At 40.6% G+C, this 22,702-nt stretch overlaps 2 protein-coding genes across 3 annotated transcripts in view; one reads left to right on the forward strand and one right to left on the reverse strand.

The window, feature by feature from the left end:
* Positions 1–22,702, reverse strand: part of apc2 (APC regulator of WNT signaling pathway 2) — a 42,764-nt gene that overhangs the window by 11,280 nt on the left and 8,782 nt on the right. For both annotated transcript variants that reach the window (XM_084953666.1, XM_084953665.1), the window contains exons 2-9: positions 20,006–20,167; positions 12,722–12,812; positions 10,804–11,158; positions 9,943–10,051; positions 9,687–9,800; positions 8,775–8,849; positions 743–841; positions 174–579 (exon numbers count right to left, since the gene is read on the reverse strand). In XM_084953666.1, coding sequence (XP_084809792.1) covers positions 174–579; positions 743–841; positions 8,775–8,849; positions 9,687–9,800; positions 9,943–10,051; positions 10,804–11,158; positions 12,722–12,812; positions 20,006–20,146 — 1,390 coding nt within the window. In that variant the 5' untranslated portion in view covers positions 20,147–20,167. The remainder of the gene's footprint in view (positions 1–173; positions 580–742; positions 842–8,774; positions 8,850–9,686; positions 9,801–9,942; positions 10,052–10,803; positions 11,159–12,721; positions 12,813–20,005; positions 20,168–22,702) is intronic.
* LOC146372668 (uncharacterized) lies at positions 5,093–8,309 on the forward strand. The gene is made up of 5 exons (XM_084953667.1): positions 5,093–5,324; positions 5,896–6,703; positions 6,978–7,128; positions 7,232–7,269; positions 7,604–8,309. Exons 2-5 carry the CDS (start codon positions 5,980–5,982, stop codon positions 8,161–8,163), a joined length of 1,473 nt encoding a protein of 490 aa, XP_084809793.1. The 5' UTR covers positions 5,093–5,324; positions 5,896–5,979; the 3' UTR covers positions 8,164–8,309.

Genomic DNA, 22,702 nt, shown 5'->3' on the forward strand with positions numbered 1-22,702 from the left:
TAGGATACAACTAATCTCAAAGAATATACCTCTGACTGTAAGTTTGTTTATCTTTAACTGTACAAAAGATGGATGTAGGTGTTGTGATGTCACCCACCAGTTAGTGAACCCCGTTATGTTTTTTTGCTCGGGTTCTGATGTTCAGGTTGTTTTTTTTTTTAAACATGGCTCACCTGTGGTTCTGGTTCCCCCTGGTGAAGGTGTCCCGGCGTGGCTCTCGATCCAGTCCCAGCCACTGTCGCAGTAGGTCCGGATCTGCTCCAGCATGTGCAGGACCCTCATCTCCCGGCGGGCTTGGCCCTCATCCTGCTGTGAGTAAATGATGTTGTGGAGGGCAGCGCTTGCTCTGGACTTGGCCTCACGGCTGCAGCCTGTTGTGGTTCCACCCGCTGCTGTCTCACCAGGACCGCTGCCTCCGTCCGGGCCTTCATGCAAAATCTGGACCAGAAGGGGGACGCAGCCAGACTTTCTCATGGCAATACAGCTGTCCTGAGAGCTGGAGAGAGCCAGTAGAGTCCGGGACATCTCCTCCTTATCTCTGTTAGCCAGCATGGAGAGCAACCAGAAGACCATCTCCACCTGCGGAGGAAACATCAGTAACGATCTTATCCACTTCCACCAGCCATAGTTACAAACTATACAATGACAGGGTACGCTTTTGTAAGTTTCACTCTATAAGTACAATGTTGTAGACATTAATTGAGTTTTTCTTAAACTTAAACATTGTAAGGTGTGTTGTTACCTTGCTACCACCGTCTGCAGCTTCTGTTCCTGCTGCTGTGGCTGATGATGAGCTGCTGTTCTCTGGTTCTCCAGCAGGGGGCTTCTCGGCACCAGAGAGCTGCACACAGAAAGACAGAAGAAGAAAAATGCATAAAGATGGTATCTTTGATCTACTTCTAGTCTGATCTCCACCTTTCGCATATACAGCTATACTTTTTGATTTTTTAAATTAATTTCCTTTATCATTATTTAGAAAAAATAAATTATATTTTCAGTTCAGTTTTATTTTTATTATTAACATTAAGGGAGATGTTTACCTCAAACAAACCTGTTCAGAACAGGTACTACGATAAACATGGAAGCAGGTGATAAATCTGCAGGTGATAATTTCACGTTTTTAATTCATGTACAGTAAATATTTGTATACATTTAATTTTAATTTAAGTTATTTATAATAATCATCTTGGTGTGGACACATTGATCGTTGTTTCATATGAAGAAAAATTTGTCTCAAAAATGTTACAAATGCGTTTGGTATGATCCACAAATGTACACAAAGATTCATAAGTGCGTGTTTCAATTCACACAAAAATATAAAGCAATATGAACACATGTAAAACTATTTTACAAATGCATATACCCAAACCTGAATAAATGCCGATCATTTATAATTTATAAATTCATCTTCACAAGTCGGATAATTTTCTCTTTCAAAATGTTTTCTGTGCATACAAATGTCTAAAAAGGTAAAATCCCTCTTGCTCACTTACAGAACCTTAACAACGTGTGCACGAATCGCCTGATATGCACAAATCACATCACATCCCCATGTGGGGTTTTGAGACAAAGTTCACGCTGTCAACAGATCCACAAGTGAAAGCTTCTGTAAAACTGAGACATCCGGGCTTTATCCATTTTCCTGCGTTTTTTCAAATAAAGCGAGTGTGTCTTCTAAATAAATAGAGCAACACCCCTCTACTTGGAAAAATACATTTACCAATTACAGGCACACAGTGGGCTGTAAATGTTAATATATGGTTTAAATAAGCTGCTGACACATGCTGATGCGTTCAGGATTAGTCATTAGGCTAACATGAATGTTATAATAAGAAAAACCATTTGTGTAAGACCCTGCTATTCAAACCTTGTGTTTATGAGGAGCAGCCAAGCTGTATGACATGGAGGTTGGCCTTAAAAGAGGAGGAGCTAAAACAGCTGGTTTCAGACAGGGAATGAACTGAAGGGCTGCAGTAAGCTCAGTAGAGCTAAATAAGGATTATTTTGAACCTTGAATCATGCAAAGCTACTCTAGTAGAGTCCAAGAATTAAAAGATTTGCAAGACAGAGATGAGCAGAATGGGTTGAATATCGGCCAGTGTATCAGTGTCAAACTCTATTATTAATGCTCTACAAACCGATTAAAATATTCTACACATCTGCAGAATTTATATTGAGATTTTTTAGGAAACACTAGACAGAGGACATGTGGATGATGTAGGATCTTTGATGTCTTTGCTGTGAAATGTTAATTTAAGAGCCCGTATCACAATCTTCTTGCATCCATTTGTTCTAATTTCTTTGTGAGAACCTTTATTTCCTAAGAGCTTCCCCTAAACCAGAGCATGAACCCTAAAACCAGGTCTGACCCTTCACACCTGAGTCCGCTGAAGGTCTGTCCAGCAGTGAAAACCAGACCCTCCTCACAAGGTCTAAAACTCACACTGGTCCTCACACAGATAGACATCCACTGACAAACACACAGCTTCATTTGGATTCACAGACTGAAACCTTCAGAGACTCCCATCAAAGACCCCCCCCCTTTCATCCCATCACCATGGTAACGCCTAGGGGTGTGATGTGTGAGCCAAAGACTGTCTACAGACAAAGAGGTGTGTGTGTGTGTGTGTTAATCTCTATTTTCCTCCTGAATATTTTTCCGTCCTCCAGTTGGACAGACTGAATCTTTGGCTCGGATCCAAACATCCTCCAACACGAGCAGCTGCAACGTGACGAGAAAATGGCCGACAGCATGCGGTGGAAATAAAACATGATCACTTTCATTCACTATGAGGGAGGACGACCACCTATAGCAAGACTAAAACACATAAACACTCAAACACTATTTTGAAACCTTTCAGCCTTAGACCGGCCACCCAGGTACTGCACAATCATCTCACAGAGTCAGAGACTGAGATAGGCTACTGCCACCATCAGGTCACGCTGAGCTTTTGCCACAAGAATATTATTAAAGACGCACACCTCTCAGAACATTTTTATGGACTGCTCTTTCTGTAATCTTTTTATCATCTGTTTTTATCCCCTGTAAAGTTATAAATCCTTTTTAAAAGACATTCATGTTTCAAATTTGTGAGCAACACAAAATAAATTCCTTCTGTCTCTACTGTTGTCATGGAGACAGATATCTTTAAACCTGGATAAATAAAACCAGGACAGATCCTGAATCCCAAAGCAGGAGAAGGGCTGGAGCTGTTGTAATTTGGGTGAATTGACCCTTTTAATGAGGTGATATTTGTTAGTACTGTCTGGCATCCACGTATCCATTTCTGTGGTCTCATTATTCTCAGAGGGAGGCAGAGCAGAGAAAAGAAGCACCGATTCGCTCTCTTTATCTCAGACACACTTGCTCAGTGCCAACCCTGCAGCCTGGCAACAGCCAATCGTAACGCAGCTCTGAGCTACATAAAAAAACAGGTTTCTCTGCACAGCAACGAGTCGAAGCTGAAGAGCAGGAGAGCGGAGCTGCTTAAAATCTGTTCTTTCTGTTTTTATTTTTTCTTCACTCTCTGATGCATTTTAAGAAATAACACTTTCTTATAGGAGCCACAAATGAAAGGTTTTCACCTAATTGACACGCAACTGGCAGATCACTGATAAACTGATGGGTCTACAGAGTTTTTCAAATAAGTTAAGGTTTGCTGCAATCACCAACAATCCTTGTTTATAAAGCTGAATTTCTTTACTCTTATATAATTTTTTATACATTTTTCTAGTGTCAGAAAAAAGTAAAATCAAATCAAAAGGTCCCGAGTTTGTTGTTATAAAGAACCATTAAACCAACAAGTATTTACATTTCAGATAGATAGATATAAGCAGTATCTGCTGGGCTGAAAAATCTGTTAAAATCACCAGCGTGAGCTTGCAGAACCCAGCAGGCAGGACATAGGATCAGCTTTTTGAGTCACTCATTTGGCAGAAGGCTCAGTCCATCTGGACCAATACCTCACAAAAACAGTTTCTTTCCATCTGCAGTTGGAAAGAACTTTTAATTAACATGTTACACTTATTTTTAATAATTTTGCACATTGGACACACTTTGAGGTCCAGGCAGCGCCTCCGATTAGCTGATGCCAGTCATAGTGGACAGCTAGCATCTACAGCTGCTTGTGTCAGCATCCAGGTGTGAATAAGAGGCAACACCTCGAATCAAGTTTAAGCCTTAGTCCCATTTAAACAGGTGACTTATTTTTAAAAAACATTATCCCTGGTACAGTTGCTAAGATGGAAAGTTTAGCTGCAGAGACCAAAACTGGCTGTAAATGTGTTTATTTCTGCTGTAAAGTTGGTCATTCTAAAAATGGGTGTTTTTGAGGATTAACTTCCTTTTCAAAGCCGCCACATGCAGCCATTAGAGGAACTGCAGCCTTCCACTCTTAATCTGTGGCTTCTTTTTCCCGGTCTGGAGGCTAATGCTCAGTAAACACGAGCTATCCCATTTTTAAAAAATGCAAAAGTAAGTAATGAAAATTAATATGCAAAATGCTTAGCATCATAAATATAAGATGCCAGGATTTCGTTTTATTGGGAAAAATATAACTGACAGTGACACAAACTGCTACATCTCACTTCTCATCTGACCAAATACTAACACTTGACTGATAAATCTTTTTTGTTTCGGTTTAGCTGTAAAGCTGCACTGGCTGACCTTTATCAGAAATGAGTTTAAAGAACCTTTGAGATACAAACAGTTTTTGCTCAGTTATTGAACTGAATATCTAATTTCTGGGATTTTCTTATGGAGTACTTGGTTCCACATCAAAGACTGTTTATGTGTAAAGAAAGAAAGTCCTGAGTCTGGGAAGAAACATTGTTATTGCTTTTTGTATTGCACCCAATGGTCTGATGTCAAACATTTGTTGTGCATAAGGATGCCGACCAGTTGTGTAGGTAAAATAATAATAATAATATTTTAAATTTCAGGCCATGTTACTGGACTGGACTGCTGTGTACATTGATGGTCAGTGGTAATCCAACATGTAGTTTCCGCATCAGGGCACCGGACCATGTGACTACTGTGACTACAGCCATGCAGCTGAACTTGACTTCATATTTCGTCACAGCAGAAGCAAAGTGGAAGCACTCCCCACAGACAACCAATCGTCTGCTCTGCAGTAAGGTGAAAACATGGAGACAAACTGGTTGAACCAGAAACCAGTTCAGAAATGCAAGAAAACCAGAGGGAGACACAGATTTACAGCAGAGAGAGAGAGTGTGTGTCTGTGTGTGTGTGTGTGTGTGAGGCCTTGGTGTTTTCTTTTCTTTTCGTGGTTCGCAAATGAAAAAAGAAGAAACGTGAAGCAGATGTGAGTATTTCAATGAGACGCTGTTGTTAAGAGTAGATTATTGGATTAACTCCTAACAAGCCTAAACATGACCTGAGATTTACCAACTACGTATGAACGCGCTTTCTGAAATCTGGATTCAGAAAATCATATGATTCAAGTATTTCTTTAAAAGGACCGAATCAGCTGTTTAGACAGGAAATGGTCGTATTTTTAAATGTAGCAGACTGAATATTAATATCTATCATTCAGAGCTCAGGAGAAATTTACCATTTACTTTCTTTCTGTCCAGAAGAAACATTTTAGTTCCTGAAACCTTTTTAGAGAACATGTATTTTGTTATTTGTCATTGTTTAGCTAGAATTGGGTTAGAGAGGAAGTAGTCTGAGCAAACTACCCCGGGTTCCCCTTTCACCAGACCAGAAGGGATTTAGAATCCTTACTTTGACCTGGAAAAGCTCCCTTTGGAGGCATCCAGATGGCATCCTGGTCAGACACTTGAAGATCCCAGCTGTCTCCTTAAAATCCTTTTATTAGCAGTGCTACAGTCAGAAATCAAATGTATCATTTCCACACATATCTGTTCGTACAGGTGATCCCCACAGCCTAAATATCAATATCTTAAAGATTGCTGTGAACACGTCACAAGGATTAAAGAGTTTCACAGAACAACAAAATGAGCCACAGTGAAAAACCTTCAGAGCAACAGGATGAGACAGAGACTGAAATACACGAGGACGACAAACTTCACCTAGAGGACAGTAACGGTAAAGATGATCAGGTGAGAGATTTACTCAAGACGAGTCAGACGGAGAAAAGGTCGGTCAGCCCGCTCACTCTTTTCAAAGAGGACTTGAGCCAGTTCAAGGAAGGACTGTTGAAAGTGTTCAAGGACAAAGACACAAATCCTAAAACAACACAGCCACCAGAAAAGCCGATCAGCACTCTGACTCTGCTCAAAGAGGACTTGAATCATTTGAAAGAAGACATCTCCAGCATCTTCAGAATCGGCCTTTCAAAGGAGCATGAAGACAAAGATGGTGCTGCAAAGCTAGATTCCTCCAACGCTGTCAACATAAAAGCCACTAAAGCTGAAAGAAGTGACGAGTCCCTCCTGAATCTGTTCAAGAGAGGTAATCTTTCAAAGATTACCCCAAAAACAAACGATAGTCAGGAAGTTAGGAAGACACTCTCAGTAAAGGCAGAGGAACAAACGGATAATGGATTTATGAACAAAAACCCAATTAGCACTGAGGAAACTAATAACAATACGACGGAGAGGCTGAACGACTCAGACGACAGCAAGCTGGATGCAAATGTTTCCCAGGAGGTAACTGAGAGGAGGAAGGCTTCCTCTGAAACACAGCAGAGCCAGGAGGCGATGCATGCATCAGAGAAAGGTGCGTCCTGCTTTAAACCCCCCCCCCACACATGTTTACAGTCAAACTCTACCACAACTTCTGGTTTTTATTATTTTGTCATATTCATATGTGTGTTTGTGTGTCTGATAAAAATTGAAGGTAAATTAAATATTTTTTTTGCTTCATTCAGCTTCAAATGAATCAAATCTGCTGAAGTTGTTTAAACAATTAGATTAAACAGATGGATCGAAATCTTCATTTGATTATTATTCTATTTTAAAACTCGTCTTGTGTATTCATTTATTTTCTTCAGTTGATCAGTTAAGTGAGAACGGGAAGGGGGGACATGACTCGTCAGCGGCGTCAGGAGAGGAAGAAGATGAACCTTCAGAAACAGTTCAGTGTCCTTTGATGTCCAGGCTCACTTTGATCGCTGTGGGAAACACCGACAAAGCAGACCTCAAGTGAGCCAAACCATTTCAAACATTCGATCTCCAAATAGATGTAATTGCAACGCTGATCAGATGTTACATGTTTTTTATGCTGTGACTGTTTCTGGTCTTTTAGGGAGTTGCCAGGAGGACACCTGTGGGCACTGAAAAACTGTAATTGTACCTCTGCTTCTTTAATGTCTCTGTGTCTTTAAAGGCGACTTTAAAACCCTTTGATTTCCAATACCTTCATTTTTCTACAAAATCTCCTGGTAATGTTCTCCCTGAAAAATAGTTCCAATCTAGCTGTGAAATTTTGGGATATTTGACAGGGTGGTATTGCAGCCTATAATCATTAAGTACTGACTCTAATTTCCTTCAAGAAAAAAACACTTTTTAAAGTAAAGACCATTAAATGTAATTACTCATTCTGAGAATGGCTGTTCATGAGGTGGTCATGTCCCAAGCTCAGTCCCGGGCTAATCAGCTTCTCCTGTTTCACCTTCAGTTGCCTACTACCTGACCCTTGACCCCAACACTGCCAACTCTGAGATCCTTCTAACTGACAGTAACAGGAAGGCAACTCGTGTCTGGTCAGACCATCAATACTCAGAGCATCCGGAGCGGTTTGAGTTCTGTCCTCAGGTCCTGTGCAGGGAGGGACTGCTCGACACGGTGTACTGGGAGGTGGAGTGGAGAGGTGGTGCTGACATTGGTGTCACCTACAACAACATCTCTAGAGATGGAGACACGGTGAACTGCCTGCTGGGACACAACGAGCATTCCTGGACTCTGGAGTGCGCAGAGGGAAGCTACACTCCGTGTCACAACAGAAAGAGGTTAAAGTCGCTCTCACCCGAGAACTTCACCCACAGAATTGGTATCTACCTAAACTGGCCTGCAGGCGCGCTATCCTTCTACTGCGTCTCTCAGGACATGATGGTCCACCTCCACACTTTCAGCTGCACCTTTACTGAGCCACTGTACCCGGGGTTCTGGGTGTGGGCATACAACGGCTCAGTGTCTCTCTGTCATGTGGAGTTAGAGTGGGAACATGCACTAAAGTGACAACAGGACGACCCCAGGATACCCAAATGAGACTTTTCTCATGGCTGAGAGCATCATGTGGAGTTATTCATCAGTGTTACTCATTGTTGGAGCAATGCAGTCTCCCTCCATGCTGTAGGAGAACTTTTTCAGGGGAGTGGGACGATGGGGCGGGGCTTCAGAGGTAGATTGGGGGCGGGGTTTCAGAAGTTGGACAATGCAGTGAGAGCAGAGATGCAAAAACTATACCCACAGCTTTGCAAATAACACATTATGTGATGAAACATCAAACTACATTGATATAAACACGACTTCCTTATTCTGTCTGAATTTATGCTGATATCGTTTCAAAAATCACGACACTGGATCACAGCAATCATGAAAACTAACCTTTCCTCCTTTTTTCTAGCAACAGATTTTTACACATTTCTGCTGTTGGTCACCCACAAGAAAAAAATCCACCAGCATCAGACACCAGAAGCCTCAGCTGACCAATCACAGCTCTTATAGTCGCCATGTGACATCTCTGCATCCAATTAAAGCGTCTACAGAATTCATCACTAACACATTTAATGCACAAATATCCTGTGGATTCACACACTGCTGTGTGTGTGTTAGAGTGTACAGTATACCTGTAGCTGGCTCTCCTGACTCCCTCGGGCCTCCTGCAGCTCTTTCTCCAGCTGCTCTAGACGAGCAACACGCTTCTGCAACACACACACAGACACACACATTTCAGATGCATCCAGATGTGTTTTTTCCACCAGCAGTTGTCGCTGACACATCTCATTGGCAGAAATCTCTAGTCGCTGTAGTTTATAATCTAATTATTCTGATATGTCATCGTGAATACCGGGACTGATGACTCAAGCTGTGGATTTGCACTTTATTCAAGGCCATTTTGTTCCCACGACGAACCCTCTGTGTGGATTAGGGTTCTCACAATAATTCACTTCAGTTATATTACTGTGATATCCAGGGTTAAAAAAGAAAATAACAACGTTGGCTATCACATGTCTCATATATGGGGTTTCTGAGAGATTTGCCTACTATAATATACCTGTTCACAGCAGCTGTTTAAATTCATGGAGGCTTTAACTTTGCTTCATTACACATGTGAACTCTTTGTGACGTGGACGCTAACACAGGTGGGTAAAGCAGCTGACTGCCTACTAGGCCTCACATCCACTTGCTGGCAGTTACTGAAGTTGACCTGTTTGCCGTATTCGTACTGTTGATGACACATTTCAGTGCAGTTATGTGACAGATAATCGGACATACTGTGAGGTTAATTATACTAATTATAAAGATGTGTGAGAAATTCTGGTGGTTACTTAGGACTGACTGGCAGGTGTGTGTTTGTGTGATGAACCTACACGTTTGGGCCAAACTCAGACAGCACTAGCTGGTAACAGTTTATCCAAACATGGCCTACAGCCGTGGCCAAACTTCAGAAACGGACTTCATAAAACTATGGAAATGTCAATGTCCAACGTTTGGCTTCTTTCAGTTGTTATTTAGGAAACTGAGTTGATCAAACTCACCTGCGTCCTGTGAACCACCTCATCACTGGTGCCGAAGCGTTCCTCCATCACAGACCGGATCTTCTGAGCATCGAACTCCAGCTTCTGCCGGATCATGTCTATCTGTAGTGAAAACTGTAGCAGGAGAAACACACCGAGGTCAGAGGTCAAAGGTTTCTCTGATTACTGGACAAAATAACAAGTCCATGTATGAGTAAAAACACCCAAAGCTTGCATTTCTGTGGTTATATCCTTTATTATATCAATAAACTCTCACCGTGTCAATGCGTGGCAGCTGGGCCAGTTTCTGTGACAGCTCCTCAAGCTGGCTGAAGAACCAGCAGCGCTCCCTCTCTTCTCGGTCAATTTCCCCCAGCAGGAGGTCCCTGTAGATAGTTGTAACCGTTATTATTATATTATAACCATACATCATAACACTGACAGGCTAAAACCTGATTAGCATCAAGTAAGGCGGAGCTTACTGCCATTCGCTTGGTGGCTACATCAGATGAAAAGCTCTTCATCTTAACTACCATGGAACAAGTTACATTAGCCTGCAGGTCTAATTTCATTTTAGAAAAAGTTTTTTTTTGACATTTCACAATTAAACACTACTTATATTGTGTTATTATACCTTTCGCTATTTTAAATCTTAAAAAATAGCTGATTAATCAGCTCTCTGAAGACAAAATAGTTGTTACAGTGTTGCTTTTAGATTTTCTAAGGACTTTTACCAAAAGCTAACCCTCCTCAGAGGTGCAGTTAAGCTCTGAAGCTGCTATTTTTAGGAAGACGAGCATCTTATCTCGAGTTCGGAGGCCTATGCAGGAGGAACTAAGCTAGAAAACGATCAACAATTTGTTTTTTCCACTAAATGTGTATCTAATACGTGTTATTCTGTTTTATACGGATTTCTTTACTCTGTTTGGTATTTTAAAGTAGAGAACAAGTTCAAAACGGAAAACTATGCAATGGTCTCTTTGCAGTCATTACGCTTCGTCTCTGTTTCTTCCCCTGAGGACACACCTTGTGTCATCTGTAAACTCAGATGAAGGCTCTGGGTGAACTTGACTGTACCAGTCCCATGTGACCTCCCACCCTGAGGTGCCTCAGTTAATATTTATGCAAGTCAGCTTACCTCTCCTTGCACAGCTCGTCCAGGTGATGGTCAATCACTCGTCCGTCTGCTCCAGTGATCATAGCTATTTTGGGCGGGGCTCCATCCAGGAAGTGATGCGGCAGGATGACAGCGGCAGTCTTCCCGGCAGACACTGTGCTTTGACAGGATGCCGATCGGTGAGGACTCCTACCTCTGCTTACTGCGGCCATCGAGGAGGAGGAGGAGCACGAGGACGGGGCCAGAGCTAGGTGATCATCTAGTTCTGCACCTCCGCCAACACCTGGCCCCGCCCCTCCTAGGCTGCCTGTCAGCAGCCTCAGGTTATGAGGTTGATGTTTGAGTTCGTAGTAATTGGTGAGGTCCATGTGGAGTTCTGAGGGAGGAGGAGGAGGAGGTGAAGGAGGGTCAAGAGCCATCAGATCAACAACTCAGGCTCTACTTTTAAATCTAGTTTATTTAAAATTGGAATTTCTGCCTATGATGTAACAGCAGCCCCGGGATATTCAGCGTTTGATTTTAGAATTACAGTCACTATCTTTTATTCGTCAATAATACTCTTCAGCATATTTATACTCACATTTTTTGCAATATTTCTGCATAAAATTATTTTGTTAAAGGACTTATACTGTGTTTAATCCATTAGGTTTTTTAAATTTTACCTATTTTATTTGCACCTTATTTGCCTCTGCAGGGGTCTGTTTTTATGGGAATTTTTTGTGTGGTTTTGTTGACGGGCGATCGTGGCTCAAGAGTTGGGAGTTCGCCTTGTGGCGCCAGTGTCCGCACTGCCAGAGGCGAGGCTCAGGGCAGCTGTGGCTACAATGTAGCTGGCATCACCAGTGTGTGAATGTGTGGATGACTGGATGTGTAAAGCGCTTTGGGGTCCTTAGGGATTAAGTAAAGCGCTAAACACATACAGACCATTTACATCTGGTCATTTCTAAGCAGGTGATAGGCTTGTCTTCATTTTGCTTATTGTGATCTAAAATTATATTTAAGGACAAAAAACAACAAACATCTCCACTTTTTTCAGACTTTAACAGCAAATCTCTGTTTTTTCTTTAATCTGTTTTCTTTGGATGTTTTGGTGTTTAAATGCTAAATTTGTGTGACTCATAAAACGTGTAAACAAAAATATTCTGTCATTAGCAACAATCTATTTTTTATTTAAATGCTCTGTCATAAAATCTGTCATCTGTCTAACCCCGGCTGGCTTTCACTGGTTACCAGTACCATAAATAATACTAAACATTTTAACTGGACCACCACTTTTAAGTTTGTATGGTTACATTTGAAGTAAAGTTGTCTAAATTCAGCGTTAATGCAGCTAAACTGTTGGTTTTATGTTTATTAATTAGACTGATTTAATTTCAGTTGTGTAGCTGAGTTGACAGACAGCTGAAGTCTATAAACACATCTGTCAGCTGGAAATGAACAAATTCCTGTCCAGACAAAGTAATTGACAATAACTGGCTATTTAACTGAATGAGGCCTGGCTTGCTGGAGCCAATCAGATTAGCTGAATGAGTCAATCTCCTTTCTCTGTAAGTGATGATTAGTCTCACTGGAGGCTCTGAGCTCTCAGCTTCACATACCAGCAGAGTCAGGTAGGTTCAACCGGGACAGAAATTAGAAGGAAAATTACAACAATTAAGGGGGAAATGTAGTCTCCAGATGTACAGTGACTAAACAGACAGTTATAACCTTCTCTCACTGTGATTTTAAAGCAAATTATTGTCAACATAAACCATTTTTTCTAAATCCACAAAAAAGAGACGAGCAAATCTGAACCTGGTTCTCAAGTCGTAATGTTGTTGAGTATGAGGGGAACTTTCTGGGGGTGAACATCCCAAGTTCCTTAAATGGTTCCTAGAAAATGGTCCTCAGGCAGAAACAATCCTCAAATTACAAAAAAAAAGTCAAGCCAGATTTCGACCTTTAAGTTGGTGCAGCACGTCGCTCCTTCCAGACGATGCCAGGGTCCCTGCCTCCTGTTCCAGCTTACTCTGCAGTTGTTTCAGCACCTCCTAAGAAGAAAACAACATGAATGTATCCGGGTGAAACTCCACAAAATTCATTTCCAGGTCAAAAGGTCACTTCCTTGTCAGGGGCTGGGTCTGAGACCCAGTGTTTTGTGTTATCATTCATCTTTGATTTCATCGTGGTTTATCTCTGCTAGTGTTTTGGTTTCCTTTTTGTATTTCTAACTAGTATTTCTTGATTTCTAGTCTTTAGGTTGTGTTTCTGTGCCTCCCCTGTGTTCGGTGTTTCTACTCTGTGCCTTCCTGTCCCACGTTTCAGGTCTTTGTTCTCTTGTCATCCTTGCCTCTGTGTTTGTGTGTTTCCTGTTTTACTTTGAAAGTCTGTGTATTCTGCTTTGCTTCCTTTGTCTTGTTATGTCAGATTAGCCCCAGCTGTGTCTCCCCAGGTGTTTCCACTTCCCTCATTATAAACCCTTGTGTGTATTTAAGTCCTCTGTCTCCTTCTGTTCATGTCGCGTTGTCTGTTGTCTTCATGTCAAGTCATGCTCACAGAGTCTTGTTTTCTGCTGTCGTACTTATGTTTGGATTATTTCACAGTCATGTTTTTGGATGTTCCTGTTCAGTTTCATGTTGTTGTCTCTTGTCCTCATTTTCATGGTTAGTTTTATTTTTCCAGTTTAGGTTTTAGTTTAGTTCTGTCTTTGTTTTGTCTCGCCTTGTTTGGCTATTTTTTCATCAGCCTAAATAAACGTCTTGCTTTTTATTATACTTAGTTTCCTCCGCGAGTGCTTTTGGTTTAGCTTCGCAAACACATTCCTCCTGATCTCGTTCTTCTTGGTCTCATCTACTACAAAAATACACTCGCTACAGTAAAGTGATTAATTGTAACGTTGAGTGGTGAGTGTTTTTAAATGAGTGTTAGATGTAATAATTCCTATGCTGGATTTGTATTTAAGGTCAATATAAAACTTCCATAGTAAAATTGCCCAGTTAACCTCCTAGGACCTGGCGTCCACATATGTGGACATCGCATTTTGGGTTATCTAGGCCAAAATACTAAATTTTGCTCTACAAGGGCCTGATATCCACTTACGAGGACATTATACTGCCACTATTTTATCAAAATTTAAAACGAATATCCTCAATTAAGCAGTAAAGTATCTTATATATAATAACATAAGCCTTTTGGGGTCCTTCTGTGCAGCGTATTATTGTTGGTCTTGTAGCCTGTAAGGTATATTTGATTTAAAGCGGACTTCTTTCAGTAGGATTCTCTTATGAGATTTGATAACAACAAAGAAGCTTCAAACATCACGGAGAAGTCATTTTTCCTCATTTTTAAAGTCCAGTTTTATTCCCGCTTTATTCTGTGACCTACTTTGTATTGCTTCTGGAAACTGAAAGAACTGACAAACCCTTTTTTGTGTTTTTGTTGTTGAAGTATAGATTAAAACACACTTTCATTACAAACTTGTATTTTAAACGTTTTTGTGTCATTTTGGTATTCATATAGATTGAGCTGTGCACACAGAGAAACATGTCTTCTGTGTTTCTCTGTATGAATTAAAGCTTATATTCAAAATCCAGCAAATCCCACTTACACGGACGTTGTTTTTGCATATTCCAGGAACGCAGAGACAAATGAATGAAATCAGCACAGTGCGAGCAGTGCAGGGATTTTTGTAGTATTAAAAAACATTTTCTCTTACAGTCTAGAAAGATTATCCTCCGTGTGCAAGCAGGAGCGATTAGTCTCAGTGAAAGCTCTGGGTTTTTTTCTGCAGTTGACAGATTGGTTTCCCACCAAAATAAATAAAACTCAGCTATTGAATCTCATGAGATCTGTGGTTAAACCACCATGAAGTTACTACCTACAGGTATTAAACTGAATATATTAAAATGACTGCAGTATAAACATTAGTTGCTACATGACACACAGAAATATCTGATGACTGTTAGTGATTTTTTCAAACTAACCAGACAAAATGCTTTTTTGATTTATCTCCATTTTTATCCTGACTGATGAGATTAATAAACATAAGAAGATAATAATCCCTAAAAGCAGCAGATAAAACGTCACCTCATCACTGATAGAGATAAAAAGCAGAATAAAAAGCAGCCCTTCCTTCTCATCAGCTAGTTGTAATCTATCAGTTTGGATATTAAAGGTGTTTTTATCAGTCGACTCACCTGCTACAGGTGAACTTGGTGCAGCAGTGAACTCTGTGTGTATGTCTGCTCTCTCCGTTCTCTGTCCTGGTTCTGACTAAAACCTGCTGATCTCTGCCTCATAATCTAGCTGCTCTCAGCATCTGGACACGTGAGTCAGTGCGTACATGTGCACATGCACATGTGTGTCTGTGTGCCTGCAGCTGATGGGATTTACATCCAATAGCCTTTGAGTCTTGGCCTGATTCACAGCCTTCTCGCTCTCAGTGTGAATTTATTCATTATTCTGACATAGAAATAGCTGATTTGATTAAGATGTCTGATTACAGGCTATAAAATTCAAAAATATGAAAGCGAATCTGAATTTAAAGGTTTATTTTTTAACATCAGGATTAGCAGTTTGAACAAATAATCCTAAAATAATCTTAATATGAAATCAACAAGCTTAAGAAGAGTACACGTAACCCTGGAAGCATGTTATGGACATTTTATGTTCAGCCCAGCTGGTTACTGACATGTCAGATTTTTTATTTTTTATTTTGTTTCGGTGTGCAACTTTGCCAAAACAATGTGGGACTCTGTAGTTTTCTCTGGTCCCCTCCCCAATCAGACCAGGAGTGACATGTTTAGCCGCATGTTCTCCTTAAATTGCTGGCTGTCTGAGTGGTGTCCCAGAAACGATGCGGGCTTCATAGATAATTGGCAAACCTTCTGGAGGAAACCTGGTCTTGTTAGGAGAGACGCCATCCATCCCACTTTGGATGGAGCAGCTCTCATTTCTAGAACTATGGACAAATTTATTAAACCCCCCAAAATATGACTATCCAGAGTTGGGACCAGGAAGCAGAGTTGCAGTCTTACACGCCTCTCTGCAGCTTCTCTCCTCCTGCTACCCCCCCAAAAACCCATCTCCATAGAGACTGTGTCAGCTCCCAAAAAGACAAAAAACAAACTAAAAACCAGCAACAAACAACTTAAACATAAACAATTACAAAGAAAGAACAGTACAGTATCCACATCTGAACCACAGAGTAAAACAGTGAAATGTGGATTATTAAATATTAGGTCTCTCTCCTCCAAGTCTCTGTTAGTACATGACTTAATAATTGATCAACAAATCGATTTACTCCGCCTTACAGAAACCTGGTTGCAGCAGGATGATTATGTTAGTTTAAATGAATCAACACCCCCGAGTCATTCTAACTACCAGAAACCTCGAAGCACAGGCCGAGGGGGAGGTGTGGCAGCAATTTTTCACACCAGCCTATTAATCAACCAAAGACCCAGACAGACTTAATTCATTTGAAAGCCTGATGCTTAGCCTCGTCCACCCCAGCTGTAAAACTCAGAAACCAGTCTTACTTGTTATCATCTATCGTCCACCTGGGCCTTACACAGAGTTTCTGTCTGATTTCTCAGACTTTATATCTAATTTAGTTCTGAGCTCAAATAAAATAATTATTGTGGGTGATTTTAACGTCCATGTAGATGCTAAAAATGACAGCCTCAACATGGCATTTAATCTGTTATTAGACTCAATTGGCTTCTCTCAAAATGTAAAAGAATCCACCCACCACTTTAATCACACTCTAGATCTTGTTTTAACATATGGCATAGAAACTGAACATTTAACAGTGTTTCCTGAAAACCCTCTCCTGTCTGATCATTTCCTGATAACATTTACATTTACAATAATTGATTACACAGCGGTGGAGAGCAGACTTTATCACAGTAGATGTCTTTCTGAAAGCGCTGTAACTAAGTTTAAGAATATAATCCATCCACTGTTATCATCTTCAATGCCCTGTACCAACACAGAGCAGAGCAGCTATCTGAACGCTACCCCAACAGAGGTCGATTATCTTGTTAATAATTTCACCTCCTCACTACGTACGACTCTGGATACTGTAGCTCCAGTGAAAACTAAGGTCTCTAATCAGAAGTACCTGACTCCGTGGTATAATTCTCAAACACGTACCCTAAAGCAGATGACTCGTAATCTGGAGAGGAAATGGCGTGTCACAAATTTAGAGGATCATCATTTAGCCTGGAGAAATAGCTTGCTGCTTTATAAGAAAGCCCTCCGCAAAGCCAGAACATCTTACTATTCATCACTGATTGAAGAAAATAAGAACAACCCCAGGTTTCTCTTCAGCACTGTAGCCAGGCTGACAAACAGTCAGAGCTCTGTTGAGCCAACCATCCCTTTAACGTTAACTAGTAATGACTTCATGAACTTCTTCACAAATAACATTTTTATCATTAGAGAAAAAATGACCAGTAATCATCCCACAGATGTAATATTATCTACAGCTACTCTTAGTACCATTGATGTTAAGTTAGACTCTTTTTCTCCAATTGATCTTTCTGAGTTAACTTCAATAATTACTTCCTCCAAACCATCAACGTGTCTTTTAGACCCCATTCCTACAAAACTGCTCAAAGAAGTCCTGCCATTAATTAATGCTTCGATCTTAAATATGATCAACCTATCTCTAATAATCGGCTATGTACCACAGGCCTTCAAGCTGGCTGTAGTTAAACCTTTACTCAAAAAGCATCTCTAGACCCAGCAGTCTTAGCTAATTATAGGCCAATCTCCAACCTTCCTTTATATCAAACATCCTTGAAAGAGTAGTTGTCAAACAGCTAACAGATCATCTGCAGAGGAATGGCTTATTTGAAGAGTTTCAGTCAGGTTTCAGAGCTCATCACAGCACAGAAACAGCTTTAGTGAAGGTTACAAATGATCTTCTTATGGCCTCTGACAGTGGACTCATCTCTGTGCTTGTCCTGCTATAGACCTCAGTGCAGCGTCCGATACTGTCGACGATAATATCCTATTAGAGCGATTAGAACATGCTGTAGGTATTACAGGTACTGTGCTGCAGTGGTTTGTATCATATCTATCTAATAGACTCCAGTTTGTGCATGTAAATGGAGAGTCCTCTTCACACACTGAGGTTAATTATGGAGTTCCACAGGGTTCAGTGCTAGGACCAATTCTGTTTACATTATACATGTTTCCCCTAGGCAGTATCATTAGCAGACATAGCATACATTTTCACTGCTATGCAGATGACACCCAGCTCTATCTATGAAGCCAGGTAACACACACCACTTAGTTAAACTGCAGGAATGTCTTAAAGACATAAAGACCTGGATGGCCGCTAACTTTCTGCTTCTTAATTCAGATAAAACTGAGGTTATTGTACTCGGCCCTGAAAATCTTAGAAATATGGTATCTAACCAGATTCATACTCTGGATGACATTACCTTGGCCTCCAGTAACACTGTGAGGAACCTGGGAGTCATTTTTGACCAGGACATGTCCTTCAACGCACATATTAAACAAATATGTAAGACTGCTTTCTTCCATTTGCGCAACATCTCTAAAGTTAGAAATATCCTGTCTCAGAGTGACGCTGAAAAACTAGTTCATGCATTTATTACTTCCAGGCTGGACGACTGTAATTCATTATTATCAGGATGTCCAAAAAACTCACTGAAAAGCCTTCAGCTAATCCAAAATGCTGCAGCAAGAGTCCTGACAGGGACTAGAAGGAGAGAGCATATTTCTCCTGTTTTGGCTTCCCTTCATTGGCTTCCTGTTAAATCCAGAATTCAAAATCCTGCTCCTCACATACAAGGTCTTAAATAATCAGGCCCCATCTTATCTTAATGACCTTGTAGTACCATATCACCCTATTAGAGCACTTCGCTCTCGCTCTGCAGGCCTACTTGTTGTTCCTAGAGTATTTAAAAGTAGAATGGGAGGCAGAGCCTTCAGTTTTCAGGCCCCTCTTCTGTGGAACCAGCTTCCAGTTTGGATTCAGGAGACAGACACTATCTCTACTTTTAAGATTAGGCTTAAAACTTTCCTTTTTGCTAAAGCATATAGTTAGGGCTGGACCAGGTGACCCTGAATCCTCCCTTAGTTATGCTGCAATAGACGTAGGCTGCCGGGGATTCCCATGATGCATTGAGTTTTTCCTTTCCAGTCACCTTTCTCACTCACTATGTGTTAATAGACCTCTCTGCATTGAATCATATCTGTTATTAACCTCTGTCTCTCTTCCACAGCATGTCTTTATCCTGTCTTCCTTCTCTCACACCAACCAATCACAGCAGATGGCCCCGCCCCTCCCTGAGCCTGGTTCTGCCGGAGGTTTCTTCCTGTTAAAAGGGAGTTTTTCCTTCCCACCGTTGCCAAAGTGCTTGCTCATAGGGGGTCAAAAGATTGTTGGGCTTTTCTCTGTATCTATTATTGTACGATCTACTGTACAATATAAAGCGCCTTGAGGCGACTTTTGTTGTGATTTGGCGCTGTATAAATAAAATTGAATTGAATTGAATTGTTTGTGTGTGTTGTGCTATGGCAGACCAGTTCATGCATAGCTCGGGACTTTGTGTCAACCACATTATTATTGTGATAAATCTTAAAATCAAACTCATTAAAAATATTAGATATAGTTTAGCAAGTTTAACTCTGTAATTTCATTATTAAATATAAGTTTACAGTAAAGAATTATTACGCATTAAACGGAGGAATATGAAATTAGGTGGAACCACAGATAAAAGATAAAAGACAAAACCACCTTGAAGTCACCAGCTGCTAAGGGAAGTCCTATTTTTGAAATCTCCACTTGGGCATTATAACATTCACCATCTTGCCTGTTTGGAAATAGACATGAAGAGCAACAGGAATATTTGACATGGCAGCACCCTGTCGATCCAAAAACACCCTACATCATCTCCTGCTTTATGGTCTTTGTTTACTCTAGCATAATTCATTTTATGTTGAAAATTTTTGAAACCATAAACTCAGCTGGTAAGTGTTTAATGAGGTCACACATTATTTCAGTAGTATGTTTGTTTCCCGTAGTTCTTCAGCACAATCAGACTTCTTTTACAGCCAGAAGAGTCGCCCCCTGCTGGCCATTAAAATGAGAAAAGTTTCAGACACTTCCTGCTCTGCCTTGACTTTAACTACACCCATCATTTATATGCAATTTACGGGTGGAACCAGCGGCGGCAGAGCGGCTCGAAGTGCTTCGATCGCCACTGACCTTCATGCCGAATGTCTCGGTCTCAAGCTTGGACAGGTGGTTTGAATTATCCTCCAGCTCCCTCCTCAGGTGGGAGTTCTCCTTTCGGAGCGCCTCCACCTGGTGGGCCAGCTGGTCGTAGGAAGCCACGGTGTTGGCCATCTTCACACTCTGCAGCGCCTCCTGCAGGAACATAAGAGGATGGTTAAAAGCTGGAGGCAGGTCTGATGACATCACACAGGCAGCAACTACCTGAAGCTGAACGGGAAGAGTGTGTGAAAGTATGAGTGATGGGTAACTTTGCTTCCTCGCCTCCTCCGGGCAGGACGCTCTTGTTAGATAACATATTATCTAAGTTCTCCTCTGGCTTTTTCCACTTTCCAGTCAGCTGATCCTGAAACAGCCCGAGCTTCAAATTTTCTACTGAGTCACGTCTCATATTTCTGCATTAGACTTCCGCAGTACTCTTCACAAGTGTGTCGCACATAAAACAACCACGTCTCCTAAAACTAAAACTCAAACTAAAGTATGTGCAGCTACAAATATCTCATTAAGGAAACATCGTTTTTTACATTTTCTTTTTGATTTTTAAAAAAATGATGTTTAGCACTTTTGAGTTAAAAGATTTAAATCTTTCTCTTCAACAACAATGATTTTCAAGTGGTACAAATAAAGCAAAATGCATTAAATTTCATTTAAGAATACTTTTTTTTAAAGTACCAATTTAACGTAGTGACTTTAGAGGTAAAGAAAAAACTATATTTCTCAAACTGCTGTTATTATAAAGTGTCCTAACTGCATTATTTATAAGACAAGAGAAGATAATATATATTGCTGCAGTAACACAAAGGCCAAAAAATAAACATAACCTTTGAACAAATTGCTTAAATAACACAGAGTAGTCTGATGAAATAGATTTCTATATTTACATTTAAATGAAAAAGGTTAATTTAATAATAAAATATATATTAAAAAGTTAGATATAGAAAAACAGTAAAATGGCTCTGTGTTTTCTTTTACTGTACCTACACTTTAAGTATGGGTAGGAACTGGTATTAGACATTAATGCCAGTATTTCAAGAAGCTACATTCATAAAAACATTGAGATGTGTGACATGTAAGTGTACGCACACATCACTGAAACATCTACGTTTGCAGATTCATTTACAAATGTGTGAATATTAGGTTAACAAAGGTCTTAAAGGTAGCCTGATATCAGCTCCAACTGCAGGAACACACAAAGAAGAACAGAGGAGTGTTTGGTGACGCAACACAGATAACAAATAAATTGAATAAAAATAAATCTTATTTGAAAGGCACAGAATGCCTGAGTGCTTTGAGCTGAGCCCAAGCCTGAGTTTTGTGATCTGCTTCATAAAAATAACCATTTCAGCGACAAATTGGTGCATAAATATTCATCAAAATTCAGGAAATCAAGCTTCTGATACTCAAAATTTCCCATGGGAGACCACTGTTTAAAATGTCAGGGGTTTGGGAAAGACAATTACGAGAGTTGTGCATCATGAACACATTTGTGCAGAACGCACAGTTAAAATGATGAAGAAACAAATGTTAAAACCAGATGAATGCATGAATGTCACACTGAGGCTCTGTGACAGTTAGGGTCAGAGCTGCACATGCTCAGTGTGCTTTTTAGTCCAAACCAGGGTGTGACCTTCACTGCAGAGAAGTGGCAAACAGAGACGCACACTGCTGTTTGTTTGTGTTGCGTTGTGAATAAACTGACGCTACTGTCCTGCGTCTGGTTCCTATTCAGATGTTTTCAAGGATTTTCTTTCGTCAGGTTTCTGTCCAGCTCAGCAAATGTGGAGTCAGTGCACCAAATGTCACTGCTGCATTCATTATGAGAGGCTGACCTCCTCTTCTCCTCTACTCTCCCTCCTCTGCCTCTCAGGGGATTGTGGGTAAGAGCTGCAGGTCTGAGAGAGGCGGCATGATCCAGATTTTATTGGATGTGATCTCGTGTTACAGGAAGATTGCAGAGGACTGAGGCTCTGTACCACCCTTTGATTTGATCATGGACCACATGTGCTGCGCTTTGCTTTTTTATCAATTTATTCACAAAGTAATAACTGTACATTTGGCGAATGGCCGCTTTCACTCTGTTGGTTTTATTAGTGGATGGAATAACAGACAACGGGCTCCTCAAAAGAGAGACACCTCAAATCTGTTAATAATCATTTGTCTCCAAGAAAAGATAGTTTCAGTCACTTTAGTCGGCAGGGCAGTACATTAGCTTCACCCATGGAGCACAGAAATGCTCATTGTCTCTGACAGTGATGAATGACTCAGCATCCTGATCCTATAAATCTCTCTAAATCCATCTGAGAGCTGAACTGAAGAGTAGCAGAAGCAGCAAAAACCATCATTCTGGTCCTTCATTTAGTTTTTACGAACAACTTTCTGCTGTAGGAGGCCACAAAGACATCTACTAATCATTACTAAGTAACATACAAATAATACGATAGAAGTTCAGTCACTAAAAAGGTGAATTTTAGCGAGTGACCTAAACCTAACCACATATTATTTGTCTGACATTTCCATTAAGGAAATTAAAGATAATCCAGAGGTCCTGTTCAAAGTACTGCAGCCGAGGTGAAGCACAGCAGCCAGCTGGCCACACCCGCCAGTGTCACCACCCAGCTTTCCATCAAACCTCACTAATAATGTTAATGTTACACCATAAAAAATTTCAGT

Source organism: Perissodus microlepis, chromosome 15 (assembly GCF_051167445.1).
Source record: "Perissodus microlepis isolate ML-2025 ecotype Zambia chromosome 15, ASM5116744v1, whole genome shotgun sequence".
NCBI classification, from domain to species: Eukaryota; Metazoa; Chordata; class Actinopteri; order Cichliformes; family Cichlidae; genus Perissodus; species Perissodus microlepis.

Bases quoted from the DNA above. Each gene is read 5' to 3' on its own strand.
- LOC146372668 (XM_084953667.1), top strand. From the start codon at position 5,980: ATGAGCCACAGTGAAAAACCTTCAGAGCAACAGGATGAGACAGAGACT. The intron at 6,704-6,977 runs GTGCGTCCTGCT...TATTTTCTTCAG, and splicing joins GATGCATGCATCAGAGAAAG to TTGATCAGTTAAGTGAGAAC. The intron at 7,129-7,231 runs GTGAGCCAAACC...CTGGTCTTTTAG, and splicing joins ACCGACAAAGCAGACCTCAA to GGAGTTGCCAGGAGGACACC.